Source organism: Mya arenaria, chromosome 6 (genome assembly GCF_026914265.1).
Source record: "Mya arenaria isolate MELC-2E11 chromosome 6, ASM2691426v1".
NCBI lineage: Eukaryota > Metazoa > Mollusca > Bivalvia > Myida > Myidae > Mya > Mya arenaria.
The window spans coordinates 55,525,657-55,542,698 of NC_069127.1; the positions used below are offsets into that span (position 1 = coordinate 55,525,657).

At 34.3% G+C, this 17,042-nt stretch overlaps 1 protein-coding gene across 1 annotated transcript in view; it reads right to left on the minus strand.

Annotated features, from left to right (window-relative positions):
• Window positions 1–727: 727 nt before the first annotated feature.
• Window positions 728–17,042, minus strand: part of LOC128238122 (zinc finger C3H1 domain-containing protein-like) — a 37,842-nt gene continuing 21,527 nt past the window's right edge. Inside the window, exons 21-36 of the mRNA XM_052953694.1 lie at window positions 16,774–16,887; window positions 16,008–16,185; window positions 15,244–15,430; window positions 13,512–13,703; window positions 11,958–12,122; window positions 11,212–11,393; window positions 9,416–9,536; window positions 8,897–8,974; window positions 7,751–7,842; window positions 7,523–7,633; window positions 6,767–6,871; window positions 6,082–6,348; window positions 4,779–4,880; window positions 2,710–2,749; window positions 1,630–1,692; window positions 728–873 (exon numbers count right to left, since the gene is read on the minus strand). Coding sequence (XP_052809654.1) covers window positions 745–873; window positions 1,630–1,692; window positions 2,710–2,749; window positions 4,779–4,880; window positions 6,082–6,348; window positions 6,767–6,871; window positions 7,523–7,633; window positions 7,751–7,842; window positions 8,897–8,974; window positions 9,416–9,536; window positions 11,212–11,393; window positions 11,958–12,122; window positions 13,512–13,703; window positions 15,244–15,430; window positions 16,008–16,185; window positions 16,774–16,887 — 2,126 coding nt within the window. The 3' untranslated portion in view covers window positions 728–744. The remainder of the gene's footprint in view (window positions 874–1,629; window positions 1,693–2,709; window positions 2,750–4,778; window positions 4,881–6,081; window positions 6,349–6,766; window positions 6,872–7,522; window positions 7,634–7,750; window positions 7,843–8,896; window positions 8,975–9,415; window positions 9,537–11,211; window positions 11,394–11,957; window positions 12,123–13,511; window positions 13,704–15,243; window positions 15,431–16,007; window positions 16,186–16,773; window positions 16,888–17,042) is intronic.

Sequence of the window (17,042 nt, forward strand, 5' to 3'; positions counted from 1 at the left end):
ACACGATGGTTTCTTTTCATATATCCCGGCAGTTTTCAATTGTCCCCAAACACAACACATAACACATGGCAGCATTCACATGATATGAAAAATTTATCAAGAATCAGTACTCCAATTTTTCTATTAATAACTCCTTCTGTGTGTTAATCATTTTTGTGTGAATGCAAGCCAAAGGCAACTCAGAAAACGGAACCAATCTCTGAGCTGTCTACATAAGTATACTTACCAAAACAATGTAGGTGATATTTAACCCATCGTTACATAAAACATGCACATTGCACCCAAGAAACGATGTTGTCTTTAAGGTTCAATTGGAATTATTGCAATCAGTGTGTATAATTCTCGAGTGGAATGTGCAAAATAACCCCATCTGCCAAGATTATGATTCTGAATCCATTTTCGTATCAGTCATTCAACAGTTATTGTTGATGATCGAATAATTGTAATAAATCTTGACAGGTCACATGCAGCTGATAACTCCTCCCCTATCCTACCATCCCTCCCGTAAATAAATTGTCTAATCCTCTTGCCCCCCCCCCTCCCCCCAAAAATAAATTTGTCCCCATTCCCCACCAAAAAAATCTCCGACTTATCTAATCCCAACCCAACCTTTTCGATCCCTTCTCCAATCCCTCATGAAAGCCAAATCATCCGCCACCCACCTCCTCACCCCCTTCAAAAATTCCATTCTGTTACCTACTAACCCCCCCCCCCCCCCCCCCCCAACCCCCTTCCAAGTTGGTCTCATCCAACTGGATTGTTGACCAAGGGCAGTAACTCCTTCATGTTAACACCCAACTCTCTACATCTGGATAGGGCATCTGCGATAACCTCCCTTGCATTGGCACCCTGGGTCAGCAAGTAGGTCAGGAACTGAAATTATGGGCATTAAATGCGGTTTAAAACGGACCTGTTGTCATACCAACATGAATCGCTTTAAGTTTAAAATGAAAAAAATATCTTGGAAATAAACTGCAGTTTATAGAGTAGTAGATTCTACTCTTAAATTTCATTTATATCCAAGCTGGTTAATGAATACAGCTTCAGGTGCTGTATTCATTAACCAACTTAGATCTAACTTAACAGTAGAATCTGAGTGTTTTGATTGGACGGTAAAAATAACAGGCCAATAGACTGAAAGGAATCACTGAGGCATATCCAAGGATAAGAATGATACTGAATACTGACCCAGGACTGGTATTCAAAATTGGTCTTTTACAAAATGTAGGAACCATGTAGCCAATCAGATTACTTGTTTAAGTTATTATTAATAACTGATCAATAGAGCGAATGAAGTCAATGATGAATGATCATAAGATTAACTCAAGTTGTATATTGAATACCACCCCAGCTGGGCCAGTATTCAATATTCATCTTGTCATTATCCTTAGACATGCCTTAGTGATTTCATTCAGCCTATTGGTCAGCTTAATATACAGGCCAATCAAAACACTTCAATCTAAGTTGCTTATTGAATACCGCCCCAGGGGGTCAACAAACACTTGACTGAATTGTCCAATAGAATTAAATTGTAGAATAATCTCAAATGACAAGTAAAGATAAAAGAAAATATAACCATACAGTCTTGATAAGACGGGAGAATGTTGATAAGAACTAAACAAATTATACATTTTTCCACAGCTCCAACGACAAAGGGTTCTTCTGCAAGGCTCGTCTGAACAGTCGCACGGTCTACAACGAAACATAATTTCTTTTTTTTCGTAAACAAGTACACTGCAAGTGACGAAATTCTGAGTCAATCAAGGGCACACATTTATAAGCCTAGGTTACGCAACTTGTTCCAAATTTGGCTAGTTCTATAATGAAGATGTATACAAAGTTTCATGGAAATTAAAGTATTCATCTGATGCATTCAATGGTAAAACAGTTTTATGATCATTATAACATGCACATTCTTGTGTACCAAAGTTATATATGATATGTTTTGATAATAAGATAATAATTTGTATTATGGTCCAAAGCAACTATGGCGATCGCCAAACTCTAGTAAACATCTTCTGTTTTTTTTATCAAACTTGTACTTTTTGTTTGGAGCCATCAACAGCATCCAGCAGGGCTTCCGTTAAAGGGTGTTTGGAAGTTTGGAAGTATATTACTCCCTAGAAATGGGTTGAAACTTCCAAAAAACATTCTTTGAAAGTATAAAAACTTATTTTGAAGAAAACTTCCAAAGTTGAAAGCTTGGAAGTTCGAAATATCAAAACCTTTTGTCACTATTACTTTTATGTCAATCAGTAGTTGAACTGTTTTTAAGTAAAATTAATTATTATAATAAAAGTCTATGAATTTGGCAAGTTAAAGTTGCAAATCATTCCATTTTTAATAATATACTTGTTGAAAAATGGTTGAAAAAGATATTGTATTCAGGAGGCTTAAACTTCCACATTCCAGTGTAAAACTTCCAAAATTGATTGACAGGAAGTGCACACTTCCAGTTTCAAATTCTTAATGGAAGCCCTGATCCAGGCTATGACGCTTGCTTGATTTTTTATTTGACCCCCCACCCCAACCCCTGCCCCCCTTTAAGAAAACCCAACAACAACAGAAAAGGTACAAGGACAATATTCAAGAGCAGTGGTTAAGCATTATAACAACAGGCAAGATAATTAGGTTGAAACTTTCTTCATCAAATCTATATCTAATCCAAATAAACTTCATACCTTTAATTTTCTGAACTATGTAAGTTACCTGGTATTGTGATCTCAGTCGTATTGATAAACTCGTTGCCCTGTAAAAGTTTACGTGAGGGAAGAAATACTGTTTAAATAACGAACAACATCATTGGATATAAATAGATTGAAATTACACGTGCATGAAGGTAGTTCTTTTTTAAATAAAATTTAACATTAAGTGGGGATTGATATACACTAGATGTTATATAATTTATAAAGGTGAATTTTATACTATGAAGCAAGGGATCATTTCAATCAAGGATTTTAGTCTTAGCTATAAAAATCTTCAATCGGTAAAAAGGTCACAAATGGTAACACATCGATTTCTTTCTCCTCAAAATTGCGTTCGTTTTCAATGTTGGCTTAAGTTTAATTCATACAAATATGTAGCAAAATAATAAAAGTATGGCACTAAAATATTTTTAATTCAAGATTAATATCGAGTAAGATTTTTAATGAAACGACCCCCAGGTAAATATAACAACATCTACAGTTATCGAAATGAGACTCAAAAATCAACAAGCCTGACTTCTAACTACACTACTAGGCTTATGAATCTATAACAAGCCCTATTATATGAAATTGGAATTCTAAAAAAGCCCTGCAGACATTATACCAGTGTCCGGCTTGTGTTAATTTCGATCACTGCATTTAAGGTTGTTTTTTTAAACACTGATGAAACAAAACATATTTTAGGAACAATTTTAGCGAAGTTAAGAAAAAAGAAAAAAATCCATTTCATGCATGAAAAAGTCCAAAAAAATGTAAACGCCTTCCCAGTTGACAATAAAGTCTACAGTGATAATTTAAAGCTTCATTCTCACGGATTGACAGTTCTGACCATTTTTTAAATTTTGTATCAAAAACAGCTGATTTATCTTCAATGCTTAAAATTCAGTCGTAACGAAAACTCACAATATTACAAAACCTGTTTGTTTAGAAACCTGCCAAAACAGTTTGGAAAACTGCCAAAAATTTCATTTAACATCAATTTTCAAATGTAAATATGAAAAACTATGTGATCTGATCTTTTGTCAGCAGTCATATAACATTTACGAACAAATTTGCTCGTTCCTAGACAAAAATTACAAAGTTGTCAATCAGTGAGAGTGCAGCTTTAAGTCTTAAAACATGCAAGGGAAAAACACTAAATACTTGTACTGTCATGAATCAAACTTCCAATACTAAATAGAAAATGTTTCCAAAACATATCTTTATAAAGTCCACATGTTTTGATAAAAATCTAAATATGGGGGGAGAAAGATTTTATCGTAAAACACTAAACACACTATCTAATCTGAAAACAAAAAAAACATTCAAATTGTGATGTTAAAATGGGAATTGAATGTAACTTACGGACCTATATTTAAGTTTATCAACAGCTGCTTCATAGGCTTATCCAAGTAATACAATTAGAAACTTAGTATCAGCCTAGCAGAAACAATGGGGGCCATCCAAACATGTTGTACGTTTGATTTTTCAAACCCTAATTAAGTTGGTTATGAAAAAAAAAATTGAATAAATAGACTAGAAGTATCAGACATTGTGCTGATTGTTCAGAACTTTTTGAAAGTTAACAACATGATTAACGACATTGTTGTTAATTTTTAAACATGAAATATTGGATGATGTGCTTACAAAAATGAAAAACTACAGCTGAAACAAATCTTGCTAGAAATACAGCAGATCAAAATTGTATCCATTAAACTTCCAGACCAGTAACAAATTTAAAACAAAAAACAATGTTAACGGTGTTGTTAATTTCTCTTGGGTCATTTTTTCCTGTAAACTTGTTATATGCTGATGCAGTGTTGTCATATGAGTAAATATTGGTTAAAACAAAGAAACATTAAAAAAGTTCTGAACAATCGGCCCAATATTTGTACGAATTTACAAATTCAAACCATAATTTGATTTCTGACACTCGCTAAGTATACAACTGAATTTCCTGTTCTTCTGATATAATATCGTAAGATCATATATAAGATGACCTCCATTTGTAATGTATAAACTATATCTACGATTAAAATTTCAATAAAGGGCAATCATTGACCAAAGCCTTCTGGGGCTCGAAGTTTTACTCACAATTTCCAAACATGCAGGTTATTTGTCCCCTGGTAGGTAAGAAGGTTACAAAGACCCAGAGCCCTCTGGTCATCCCCTTGTTTGAGGTATTCGCCACACAGCCTGAATATTCATTTTTCAAGAAAAAATATTATAAAGAGACCTCTTCAGTTCTAGTAAGTGTGTTTCAATATGTTTAAAACCTTAAAGCTTCATACAGAAGATTACTTTGCCACAATTCTCCAATGATGACAAATGCCGCACACACTACCTTCGTGATTGAAATTATACAAAACTTGGACCTCTTTGTGTAAAATTCCAATTAATTCTGGTAGTGGGTGCAGTATATCACATATATCAAATGCGACAATGAAATATCAAATTCATCTCACACTTAACCCATTTGACACTTACAGATCTTACAGAGTAAGCACCAATTGGAACAAAAGATCCTTAATTTAAGCAGTATCATGCCCCGGCGGGGGGAAAATCCCCCGGAATTTCGATCCATCCCCCGGTCTCCCGGCGGGAGATAAAAATCCCCCGGAATTTAAAAATTTAAAAAAAAAATTGAAATTTTACATCAGGCAATAATGACAAAGTGAAACCACAGTATGTGAGTGAAACTCTCCAAAAGGAAACTTTTACAACAAGTGATCAATTAATTTGTAGTAATTATCAAAGGCAAAGAAATATTACTCTTTTGGAAGGAAGAAATTAATAATATTTATTCTATTATTCTCTTATTGTCTGAAAGTCATCAAAGCTGATAGAATTAAGCACAATTTTTTTAAAGACTTTGGAGGAAGGTAAATTTAATTTAATTGTCTCGAAAACATATTTTTCCAATGACATATTTTGTTCTGCAAGTGCATTACAGTATGACATGACAGTGTATCATAAAAATATGATAAATCATGACATAAAATAATTCTGTATAATGAAAGAGTTTAGAGGTTTTCAAAGCAAACTATATGTGAATACATTTTTTCATACTTGCGTCTAAAAATACTTTAAAATTTCGCCAACTTAGACCTGCTAAAAAAATCCCCCTGAATACAACCAAAATCCCCCTGAATTTTTAGCCTTTTGAACAAATCCCCCTGAATGGTCTCCAGAAAATATGGCATGTATGTTTATATGAACACTATTTCAAGAATTGTAGTAATGTTGTATAGGCCTACAAAGCGAAAAATATCATATTCTTCAGGGTTTATCATGCCACTAATATGACAACAATTATATAAGAAAATTGTTCAAAATTAATCTTCAATAATATTAAATAATTGATACAAAATATTTACATATCAAAAACATTGTTCACCTAGTAACAAGGTGGACATTATTCGACATTTGGTTTGCAAATCTCTCGAGAGCCCGCGTCTGTTGTTCAGGCAGCAGACATCTTAGATACACCTTAAGAACTGAATTAAGTGGCTGATAATCCACCCAAGTCACACCAGGCCAGTGACAGACCGGCATACGGACGGGCGTGGTCTGAATACATCTGTGTAGCAGCCAATTTAGACGGCGCTGTTCTATAGGACCACAGGGTCCCTTTATAAGCTGACGACACTTGAAGAAGAGGTAGCTGAAAATGGAGTTTTATGACTTCTGGATTATATCATTATCACTTCTAGTTGCAATGGTTTGACAAAATACCAAAACTGGTGAAAATAAACTGAAGGCCTTATCTTGAACTTTGCATAAATACATACAGACCTGTGTGCTTAGTCCCTGAAAACATGTGTACAAAGTTTCATTTAAATATCGATAATGGTTTTTAATTTATGGTCAAGTTTCAAGTTATTGCATAATGACCATTTCAACAAAATCACACAGACAAAATATAGATTTTTCTTTGAACAAACAGAAAACCTAAAAAGACGCTTAGCTTTACTCAATAAAAACAGGAAAATCTAATGGGGAACTCACTACCTTAGCACGCAACTCCATCAATTTTGATAAGTGGAAAAAACAACTGTTTTTAATGTACTAGAAGACCATACCCTTTCCAGACCGCCGCCACTTGTTCCGCCCCTACCACATCACCGAGAGCAACCTCGTACATCTCCTCAACTTCTGAGAGAGGGCCACGCTTCTCAAGCAATAAACTTAAATACATGAATTCAACAAACATTGGTATTGATTGGTATTCTGCAATGTCTAATCACGGAAAAAAGTTCCTTTGTAAACTCAATACAGGATGATGTTTGTCATTTAGTTTCAATAACAAAATAAGGAACAAAGTTTAAGAAAAATATTGTGCTATAAAGTTATTTGTCAGATTAATCAAAATTTGATGTTGATGGCCTCAAAATATTGAAGCTGCATTTTTTCTGTTTTGGAATTTTTACATCACTAAAAACATAACGGCAAGCAGCAATCTAACTGCAACATGCCGAGTAAAAGGTCAAATGAGTAAATGGTGATTGATCATGTGATCAAAATGTCCAGCAATAATTGGTCATCTCACAGGGAAGCAAAAATGCCGAACCTTCAGAAATTGTAACTACAAAAATTGTAACTTTCGCATTTTGTAAAAAAAAAAAAGTGTGATGAAATTAGCAGGATTTAATACTAATAACCTTGCTACTGAAAACATGTGATTTTGTAGCTTCAACCTTTGGAAGTGAGGCCATCAATATGTTATTTGGACTTTATCATTTTTCAAAATCAGAGCTAAAAGGTTCACTATATTTTTTAGTCTGATAAACCATGAATTGATATGTTATTTGGACTTTATCAATCTCCATAAGGCTTACCAATAGTTCAGCCAGAGGTAAGCTTTGTTTTCTGATAAACAATCTGTGTCCAAGTCTTGTCTAATACTTGGCTGTGAGTTACCAAGAGATAATGTCTGTTTCAGCAGTAATCTATAAAATAATGGTTTCAAGTAAATGTATCACAAATCAAAATCTTTTCTCTCTTTTTTTTTCAAAAGCAACATGTGTTTTATTAATAAATGACATTAAGCAAATACAATCACATACCTGTACAATGTTAAGGGATCTAAGGCAGAAGGGGTTGGGGTAAAGTAACCCTTTGGACAAGCTTCCAGACATTCCAAAGCAAAGCTTTCATCCTGAAAAACTCATAATATTCTCCAAACAAGCCACAGGCAACTTGTTCGTAAAAGCATAATAATTTATAAATAATAATAATCTTCATTGTTTAACTGTTTCATCTGATGGTAGCTATTATTAGCTCACCTAAGTACATAGTCAAATCAATATGAAACTTGCTTTAAAATCATAAAATCCAAGCAAGATTGAATAAGTGTCATGTCAGGTCAAATACTAGGTCACTAGGTCAAACCATCAAAATATCTTGTGAATGTACCTAAAGGTATACATCTTTTCAACACAATACAAAGCTTGCACAAAATGATTGTGTTAAATAAATATAGGTCAAGTTTAATGTGGGTCATGTAAGGCAAAAATCTAGGACACTAGGTCAAATCAAAGAAATAATTTGATAACATTCTCCAAGGTATAATTTTCATCTGACTTACATCAAACTTGTTCAAAATGATTAGCTCATGAAATCTAGGAAGATGAACAACAATGTCAAAAGTCATATCATAGAAAAATCTTTTGAAGTCAGTAAAAGGTTTAATTTTCATCATTTTTTGGATCATCATGAAGTTTGTTTGGATATGAAGGTCTTAATCAAATATTTTATAAACATTGCAATAACAAAATTGAGAGTTGAAATCAAGAAATTTCAGTATACAATATTTTGTGTGTTAAAAACTTCCTCATAAATTTATCACAGAAAAAAATCTTTGACTAGTTGCAGCACAGCAAAAAAAATAATAATGAAATTTCTTCAAATGGGATTGCCAGAACCTTATACCTCAAAAGAGGGAATAAGTGCTTCTTGTCTTGTTTTATGATCATATCATAGTTTATAGTCATATATCATGTTTGCAATACAGTTTGATCATTTCACATTTCATGAGTAACAGACCTTCGGAAATCATGCTCTTAAGAAACAATAATCTGTAAAAATCCTGAAACTGATTCACAGTGACCACTAGCAGTGAAATGGCATTGGGGAAAGGCTGAGTTGGCTTTTAGATCTTTTTTCAGAATTATTTTTAAAAGATAAAACTTTAAAATCAAATTTTGTCCCACCTGATTCAAGGCAAATTCAGCAGCACAGTTAAACAAGTAGGCAGAATGAGGGTTCACTTCCATGGCATCTCGGAACACCTGCAGCACAAGGAGAAATTGAGGCCAAGAAATGGCTTATTCACAACAGAGATATGAATTGTTTATGTTTAAAAAATATTTACACTTATATTATTGTTTGTAAAACAAAAACTTGTATTTGCATGCAAATTGTTAATTCGGTCCAAAAATTAGTTGTTTTGACATAAAGCTCTTTAGAACAGAGACAAATAGAAATTGGAGTTGTTGTGAACTGTAAATTATCAGTCCCTATAATATCATATTATTCAAAATACCATTAGACTCATGAAAGCCCTTACACCATGGGCGCTGCCATTTTATTTTTTGCAACAGAAAAAATATGAAAATGTTTTGTCTGTATTAAATTTTGTTTTATTACAAACCTATGTCTGCTAGTCACGAATAAATTACAAAAAATGGCAAAGAAATTGAACCAAATGTTGTTGTTTTCATTATAGATACCTGCTTGGCAGCATCTAGGTCCTGGTTATTTGCATAAAGATTGGCCACAGTTAGCCAGACTAACACCAGGCTCTGGTCTTGTTGTAACAACCCTCGACAATGACCCACAACTTCCTCTAGCCTAGAATGGATTAAAAGTAAAGTTGGGTAAAATCTGTACTGGTTTAGAGCATAAAGATTGGCCACAGTTAGCCAGACTAACACCAGGCTCTGGTCTTGTTGTAACAACCCTCGACAATGACCCACAACTTCCTCTAGTCTAGAATGGATAAAAAGTAGGGATGCAAACGATCAAACGTTTGGTATTCGAATGTCAAAATCGGTATTCGAATATTCGATGTTTTTTTGTTGAATAAATATATCAATAAACCTTTTGCCTGCAACCCGGATGTTGTGTATAAAGTTCGTTTGTCATGATTTACAACGATTGGCCTATACTGCCAGAGTTGTGAATGAGATGACAATACACTAAACATGCGTCATGTGTCATTTAGGGACATGTCGTCGGGTACTATAAAAAGTCCCCGCAATTTAACAATATCTGCCTATAAGACAAGTGACAACAAACATCAATTATTTTCGGTAAATGCCTTTTCCAATTAAGGAATAAACTAGTTCCCGAGTTGGTTTGTTTTTTCTATAAGTTTATTTAGTACAGGCCAATCCCAGAACTAGGCTGCTCGTTCTTCGGACCCTCCATTGGCGTATAACGTCATTTGACCAGAAATCCATCTAAGTTCACGTTGTTTACAATTATGAAGGCACATGAATATAAATGAAAAGATTTAGTTTTTTACTTTACTTACTTTCATAATGTTTTACTTTTTGTCTTTCTGAAATGAGGAATTTCATAGGCTCATTTGGTGAAATTCAGGGTCCGCTGCGCGTATTGGTTACGACAAAGTAGGGCTTATATGCCATGGCTATTACTTTAGCGAATACTATAAAAGTGTACTACAACTTTTAAAAGATGTATTTTGGTAATCGAATATTCGAATATTTGTTCGAAAGAATTACCGAATATTCGAATATCAATTTTGCCATTCGTTTGCATTCCTAATAAAAAGTCAAGTTGGGTAAAATCTGTACTGGTTTAGGGCATAAATATTGGCCACAATAAGCCTCAAATAAGAGGCTCTAGTCTTGTTATAACCATCCTCAACAATAGCCAACAACTTCTCTAGCCAAGAAGGTAAGAGGGCAATCTGTACTATTGATTGGCATCAACATCGGGCACAGTAGGCAAGACAGACACAAGACCTTAGTCTTGTTGTAACAACCCTCGACAATTACCCACAACTTCCTCTAGCCTACAAGGCAAGAGAGTAACCGTTAGAAAAATCTGTACTACGGTATATATTAGCATCAACATTGTCCACAGTATGGCTATGGTCTTGTTGTAATAAGAATATGACCAACAACTTCCTCTAGCTTACAAGGTATGGTGAAACGCAAGTTAATTCTCAACTATTTATTGGCATAAACATCAACCAAAGTAAACCAGTCAGAACCAGGCTTTGGTCTTATTGTAACAACTCTGGACAATGACCCACTGCCAATGTTTTTATAGTCAAACAAAGAGTAATAACAGACATATATATAAGCCAGTCATAGGCCTGGCTATACACGTGAGTACTGTTCCTGGCAATAAATATACGAAGTTTTATCTAAATATCTTTTAATTAATGCTTTTGTGTTATTTCAAAGGTTAAAACCACTGCACGGCAACGTCATCATCGCTATGACAATATTTGAACTTTTCTCTTCAAAACACATACTAACTAAATATGACTTACTTGTTCTGAGCTAAGAGCAAGTGAATCATGTTCAAATGCAGAGGTAGAATATCCTTCAAACTCCCTGGACCCGATGCTGGTTTCTTGCCCGTACAAACGTTGATTGCTTCTCGTAAAAGGTTCATTTGCTGGTCCTCTGTTACCCCAGGGTGTAATGCCTGACCCCAGGGGAGTTTTATATTCTATAACAATTGTATTCGTGAAATTTTCAATTCAGCAGATTTAAGGTATTCCATTTGACCAAATTTAATGCATAATAAATGTTCTTGCCTTCTGGGCGTGTGTTTACGGTCATGTGGCCAGTGCTGGAAAAACCTGTCTTTCACCCCCAATGTAAGATGAGTCACGCACAACAATGCGCCACTCTTTATTTCTTTTATTGTATAGTTTATGAAAAGTATATTATGCCGTTTCAATAAAACACACTCAAATATATAAGTAATTTGTAAATAAGTGTAAAAACTTGATTTTTAGTGGAACTGTTCGCATCAATAGTTAAATTACTGCACTTTATAATGTTAGTAAACAACGTCGCACACGCTTTTTGGTGAAATCTACAAAAGTGTGTCCGTCAGTTTTTCCACAAATTAATAGTTTTAGATATGCAAGAAAAAATATGAAATATGTTTTCCAGTCCGTGTGCCCTCAGGTCGGATTTTTCTATCCATACCGGAAACATATGATACATACTAAAATCTATAATGGGTCAGAAAAAAACACACACTGTATGCTCAAATATCCCTCACCTTATTAACAATACGTCCTGATGTACAGTTATGTTGGTCATACAACATGTCAGGAAAATGTCCCCAGGACATAAGATGTATATACGTAAGCCATAGCACCGCCCTGTCACTAACAGCGAGTTTGTCTTGACGTGGTGGGACCCCTTCACTTTTCACAAAGTAACCCTGAAATTGAGCCATAGAATTATAAGTGAACCAAGCTATAGACGTGCACGGACATCACCAATGTCTGCGATTAACGAAAGACAGGAAGTGACATTTCAATATTTCATTATTTCCCCTTCATAATTTCATGATATATCTGAATGAATTCGTGATTTCAACTACATTAATTCACAATTTTCAACTTCACTTTCACTTCAGAGTTAAAAAGTGAATTCATAAAGTTGAAATTGTAGATTTGTGAAATTGTAAGGTTAAAATCAGGAACTTAAAATTGTGAAATCGTGAATTTGTGAAATTGTGAAGTTGAAATTATGAATTCGTAAAATTTATAATAGTTAAATTGTGAAGTTAAAATCATGAAATCATGAATTCATAAAGTTGAAATCTTGAATTTAGTAAAATGGAAATTGTGAAATATTGGATTTGTAATCGCACCACCAGTCTTTCATAGCATTAAATTTAACTGCTTAATCGCTCACAGCAAGGTTGTTTAAACATGGAAAACACCTCTTTTAACAAATACTAAAATTTGAAATATTGGGGGAAAAAAAATAACATTTCGGTATAATTACTGTTGCAAGACAATAGTTCAGGTATTTTTACCATATTTAGACCGATTTAGTCTCTACTGGGCAATCAATGGGTACATGTGTACAACAAATATTGTAAGATCAAGAATTTGGGTAAAATATGAAGTGATTACTACAAATAAAACAAAAAGCTTAGCTTGTAAAATCAAATTAACATTGCCTTAAAGGGACTAGACACCAAATGATACAGCAAGAAAAAAAAGAAAATTGTCAAAAACTTCCATAAAAATGACATCGTTGTGTACAATGAATTGAATCTTACAAACTGATGTATCACATTGCTTACGACACATGCATCTTTTGCCGTTTTTGCACATTTTTTACAATGTGAAAATTACTGTGATTGTCTACCATGCGAATCCCAATTATGAGTAAGTTTGAAAATAGCATTGGTATATTTATCTGTACTCATAAACAGATATGATTATAACTGGGAAACCATTATGCACTAATTTTAAACAGGGAAACTCAAATGAGACAGCAACATGATTGTTGCTGTTTTTCCTTAAATCATGAAAAATCCTACTAGCTCCTATCTCATCTCATTGACAATGCCGATTTTTGGACCATCTGGTTTCTAGTCCCTATAACTTACCGATAAAGTTATTATAATTTTCCAGAGCATAGCAACTTAGAAATACGATTTCAAAAAAGGTAAGTAGATGGCTCCACAATTCATGACTTTTTCCATTAATGTGGATCTCTTATCACACCAGACTAGTAAAACTAATTAAGTAAATTGATGTTGCAAAAAACAAACCCTCCAACTAATTTAAAGTTTAAACTTAAAATAAAATACCCGCATAAAGTCAATAGCTTTCTCCAAATGTCCTGTACCGACTGCCAGCTGTGACCGTAACACCATGGTTTCCAGTAGATGGTGCGAGAGCTCCTCATCCCCTGCTGAGACCTCGAGACTTTGACAAAGGTAGTTGATCATACCAAGACATCCGGCTTCTCGCTCTGAGTACGACTCGGTAACCTCTACATACTGCAGTGAATAAGGACAATTATGTCATGGGACATTAATTTACGTGGTTTTTGTGGGTTGGGTAAGGTGACTATAAATACATTGCTAGTGTTTCATTCCTGCCTCCCCTTCTTTTCTCAATGCCCCTTTAATTTTATTGACCTGAAAATAAAATTGTTGAACTTGAGTCTGTATTTCGTATCAGACCCGTATTGTCCAGGAACAGTTCTTCTATACCAGCCAGTGTTGATGTAAACATTCACATGTAAAAAGGAGAGTTTGTTACAATGGTGTTTAAGGTTTGTCTAAAAACACATGTTTATGGTCCCTTAAGCAATATGAAAGAGCATTAACACCTATGTTCATCAATGAAATATTCATCTAAGATAAAAACTAGAAATGTGTCCAAAGGACACGGATGCCCCCACTTCGATTTTTTGTCACAGAAAATAAGCCATAATGATTATTCAGGATAATCTGAGGGCCCTAACTCCTAAATGATTAAAGCGATTTCCATGGCTATCGAACTTGATCAAGATATTATGGTCATAAACATGTGTTAAAAGTTTGGTGAGGATTGGACAAACAGTTTTCAAGAATTAGATCGGAAACAATCTTCGGGACGTATTTTTCAAGTCTTTTTTTGCAAATAAAGGGCCGTAACTCCTAAATGACAAAAGCGATTTCCATGGCTATCGAACTTGATCAAGATATTATGGTCACAATCATGTATGTAAAGTTTGGTGAGGATTGGACACATACTTTTCAAGAATTAGATTGGAAACATATATTTTTGAAGTATTTTTGGCAAAAAGGGCCGTAACTCCTAAATGACTAAAGCGATTTCCATGACTATCGAACTTGATCAAGATATTATGGTCACAAACATGTGTTTAAAGTTTGGTGAGGATTGGACAAACGGTTTTCAAGAATTAGATCGGAAACAATCTTCGGGAATTTTTGGCAAAAAAGGGCCGTAACTCCTAAATGACTTAAGCGATTTCCATGACTATCGAACTTGATCAAGATATTATGGTCACAAACATGTGTTTAAAGTTTGGTGAGGATTGGACAAACGGTTTTCAAGAATTAGATTGGAAACAATCTTCGGGACGTACGTACGTACATACGTACGTACGTACGGACAAGGGCAACCCTATATGCCGCCACTTTGTGGGGGCATAAAAACAGTTACCCCCCACCCCAATTTTAGAAAAAAATGGATGAAAATCTAGCCATTAATTTAATTTGGCCTAATCCATGATCCAAGCAAAAATTGGACCTTTAATTCTCATATTATACTCCTTACGTAACAAGGCATGCCATATTTTTATACATCAGACAATTTTGCAAACTTTCCTTCGTTCATGCCAGTAAGTTCAGTATTCAGTAGTCAGTGAAGGGCAAATACCTGTGAGTTAACTACAAATTGTTTCAATCTTATTTTTTTTACTACTCACTGATGAAATAACATAGCACATCATATATACAAGATCTGTACCAATTTATTTGAACCTGCCACTTCTATATCTTAATATTTAAGAAAACAAGTCTTTCTAACCTTCCACCAAGTTTTAAAGCTTGGCGCATGCTGCGTAGCCAGACGTGCCCAATGTACGTAATCACAAGTGTCCGTCAGTCGACTGTACAAGTTTAGATAATCCATCCAGAGATCACTACAGCTTGGATTTGCCTCTAATCCGCGGGCTAGAACACTCAGCCCCTCACGTAATCTGTCTTCAGCATTTCTGAGATAGGAAACACAAATTCTTTAAATGGAAATTATAATAGCTCAAAGGTACCTAATTTGGAACTGACAAAAATGCCTGCTTCATGAATATATTATGTACAAGTCTTAAATTCAGTAATTAAGTAATGGTTTACACTCAATGTAAATATAGATTAATTAGGGCCGAGGGTGAGGCCTTTCCCTTTTTACCATATAAAATCAGATAACGAAAAAGGAAAAATAGAATTTTAGTACAAAAGCTGGTGTAATACCAATAGTTTCAATCTGAAATTTGTCTCAACTTTCAGGCCATGATAACGAACAATTTCAAGTTTGAATTCAGACTGAAGTAGCAAAACTGCAAATCTTCTGTTCATTGTAACTTTTTCAGTTTTGATGCTTGTAAAACAAATGGAATAAAAATGATTTTTTGTTATTCAATAAAAGTGCTTTTCTTTGTATGAGTTTAGACTTGGACTTGAGACTGTTCGTAATCATGGGCTAAGGCATTGGATGATCATTGCAACAGGAACAACCATTTCATATTTTGTATCATACCTCACAATAATCATACAGAATGAATTAGATTCACTTACAATGTGGTATTGTTAAGCTTGCTAGCAGCCAATTTACTCCATCTCAATGTGTCTTGTGGTGTTTCTAACACAGCCTGTTCAAGGGCAGGTAACTCTGCATCGGATATGAAGTAGCGAGACTCTCCTTCACAGATTATCTCCTCCTTGGTTGGGATATGTGTATGTTTCATATCAAAACCTGTATGAAAATGAGACAAGTTTAAGAACCAGGGATGGTTAAGCCATTATAATTATATAAGGACTCTGTATAATTACCAGATAATTATGAGATTTTGTCAACCATGCGAGTCACAAAACCCCAAGCTGAAGATTCCTTCATAAAACCATGCATTTTTTTTAACTGATAAACCAAGAGTGCTGCAAGTTGGTGCCAGTTGTGATTTTGTGTTGAAAACTGGGTATAACTAAACACTTATCAAAGTCAGAGCTATGAGCCCTGCCTATGTGATTTGGTTTTAGAAACCCAATGACAACGCTAAAGCTTTTATAACCAGCCATATATGATATGTATATGTTATAATTAATGCATTACAAATTGAAACAAATTCATTTGTGCAAAGGTGCAATAGCAACCATAAGAAGGTTTGTTCAATTAGTAATAAATTAATTACAACAGGATTATAACTAATTATTGAAACTTGTAGCATTTTTCATTTATCACTATGTCTTGGCTCAATATATCTCTTAACACAGTCAAATACAACAACAAACCTAAATAGATTTCACAAAATATGGCTCTGATTGGAGCAATGAAATTAAAATATACCATCTTTGTTGATCTTTGACAGTACAGGCTGGCCCTCGGTCTTGATTATGGCTGTGCTTTCTTCTTGCTTTGGTCGGAACAAGCGTTGGGTAAAGAACATTGTGTGAGGTGGTACTGAAAACAGAATAGCCATGATTTTTTATATATGCCCTGGAGATTTCGGCCTGCACCCAATTTACAGAAATAATTGATATGGCGTTTAATCTGACTATTGTGTGCAACTTTGTTAAAGGTAAGATTAAAGAATGTATTAAATCAAACTTGACATG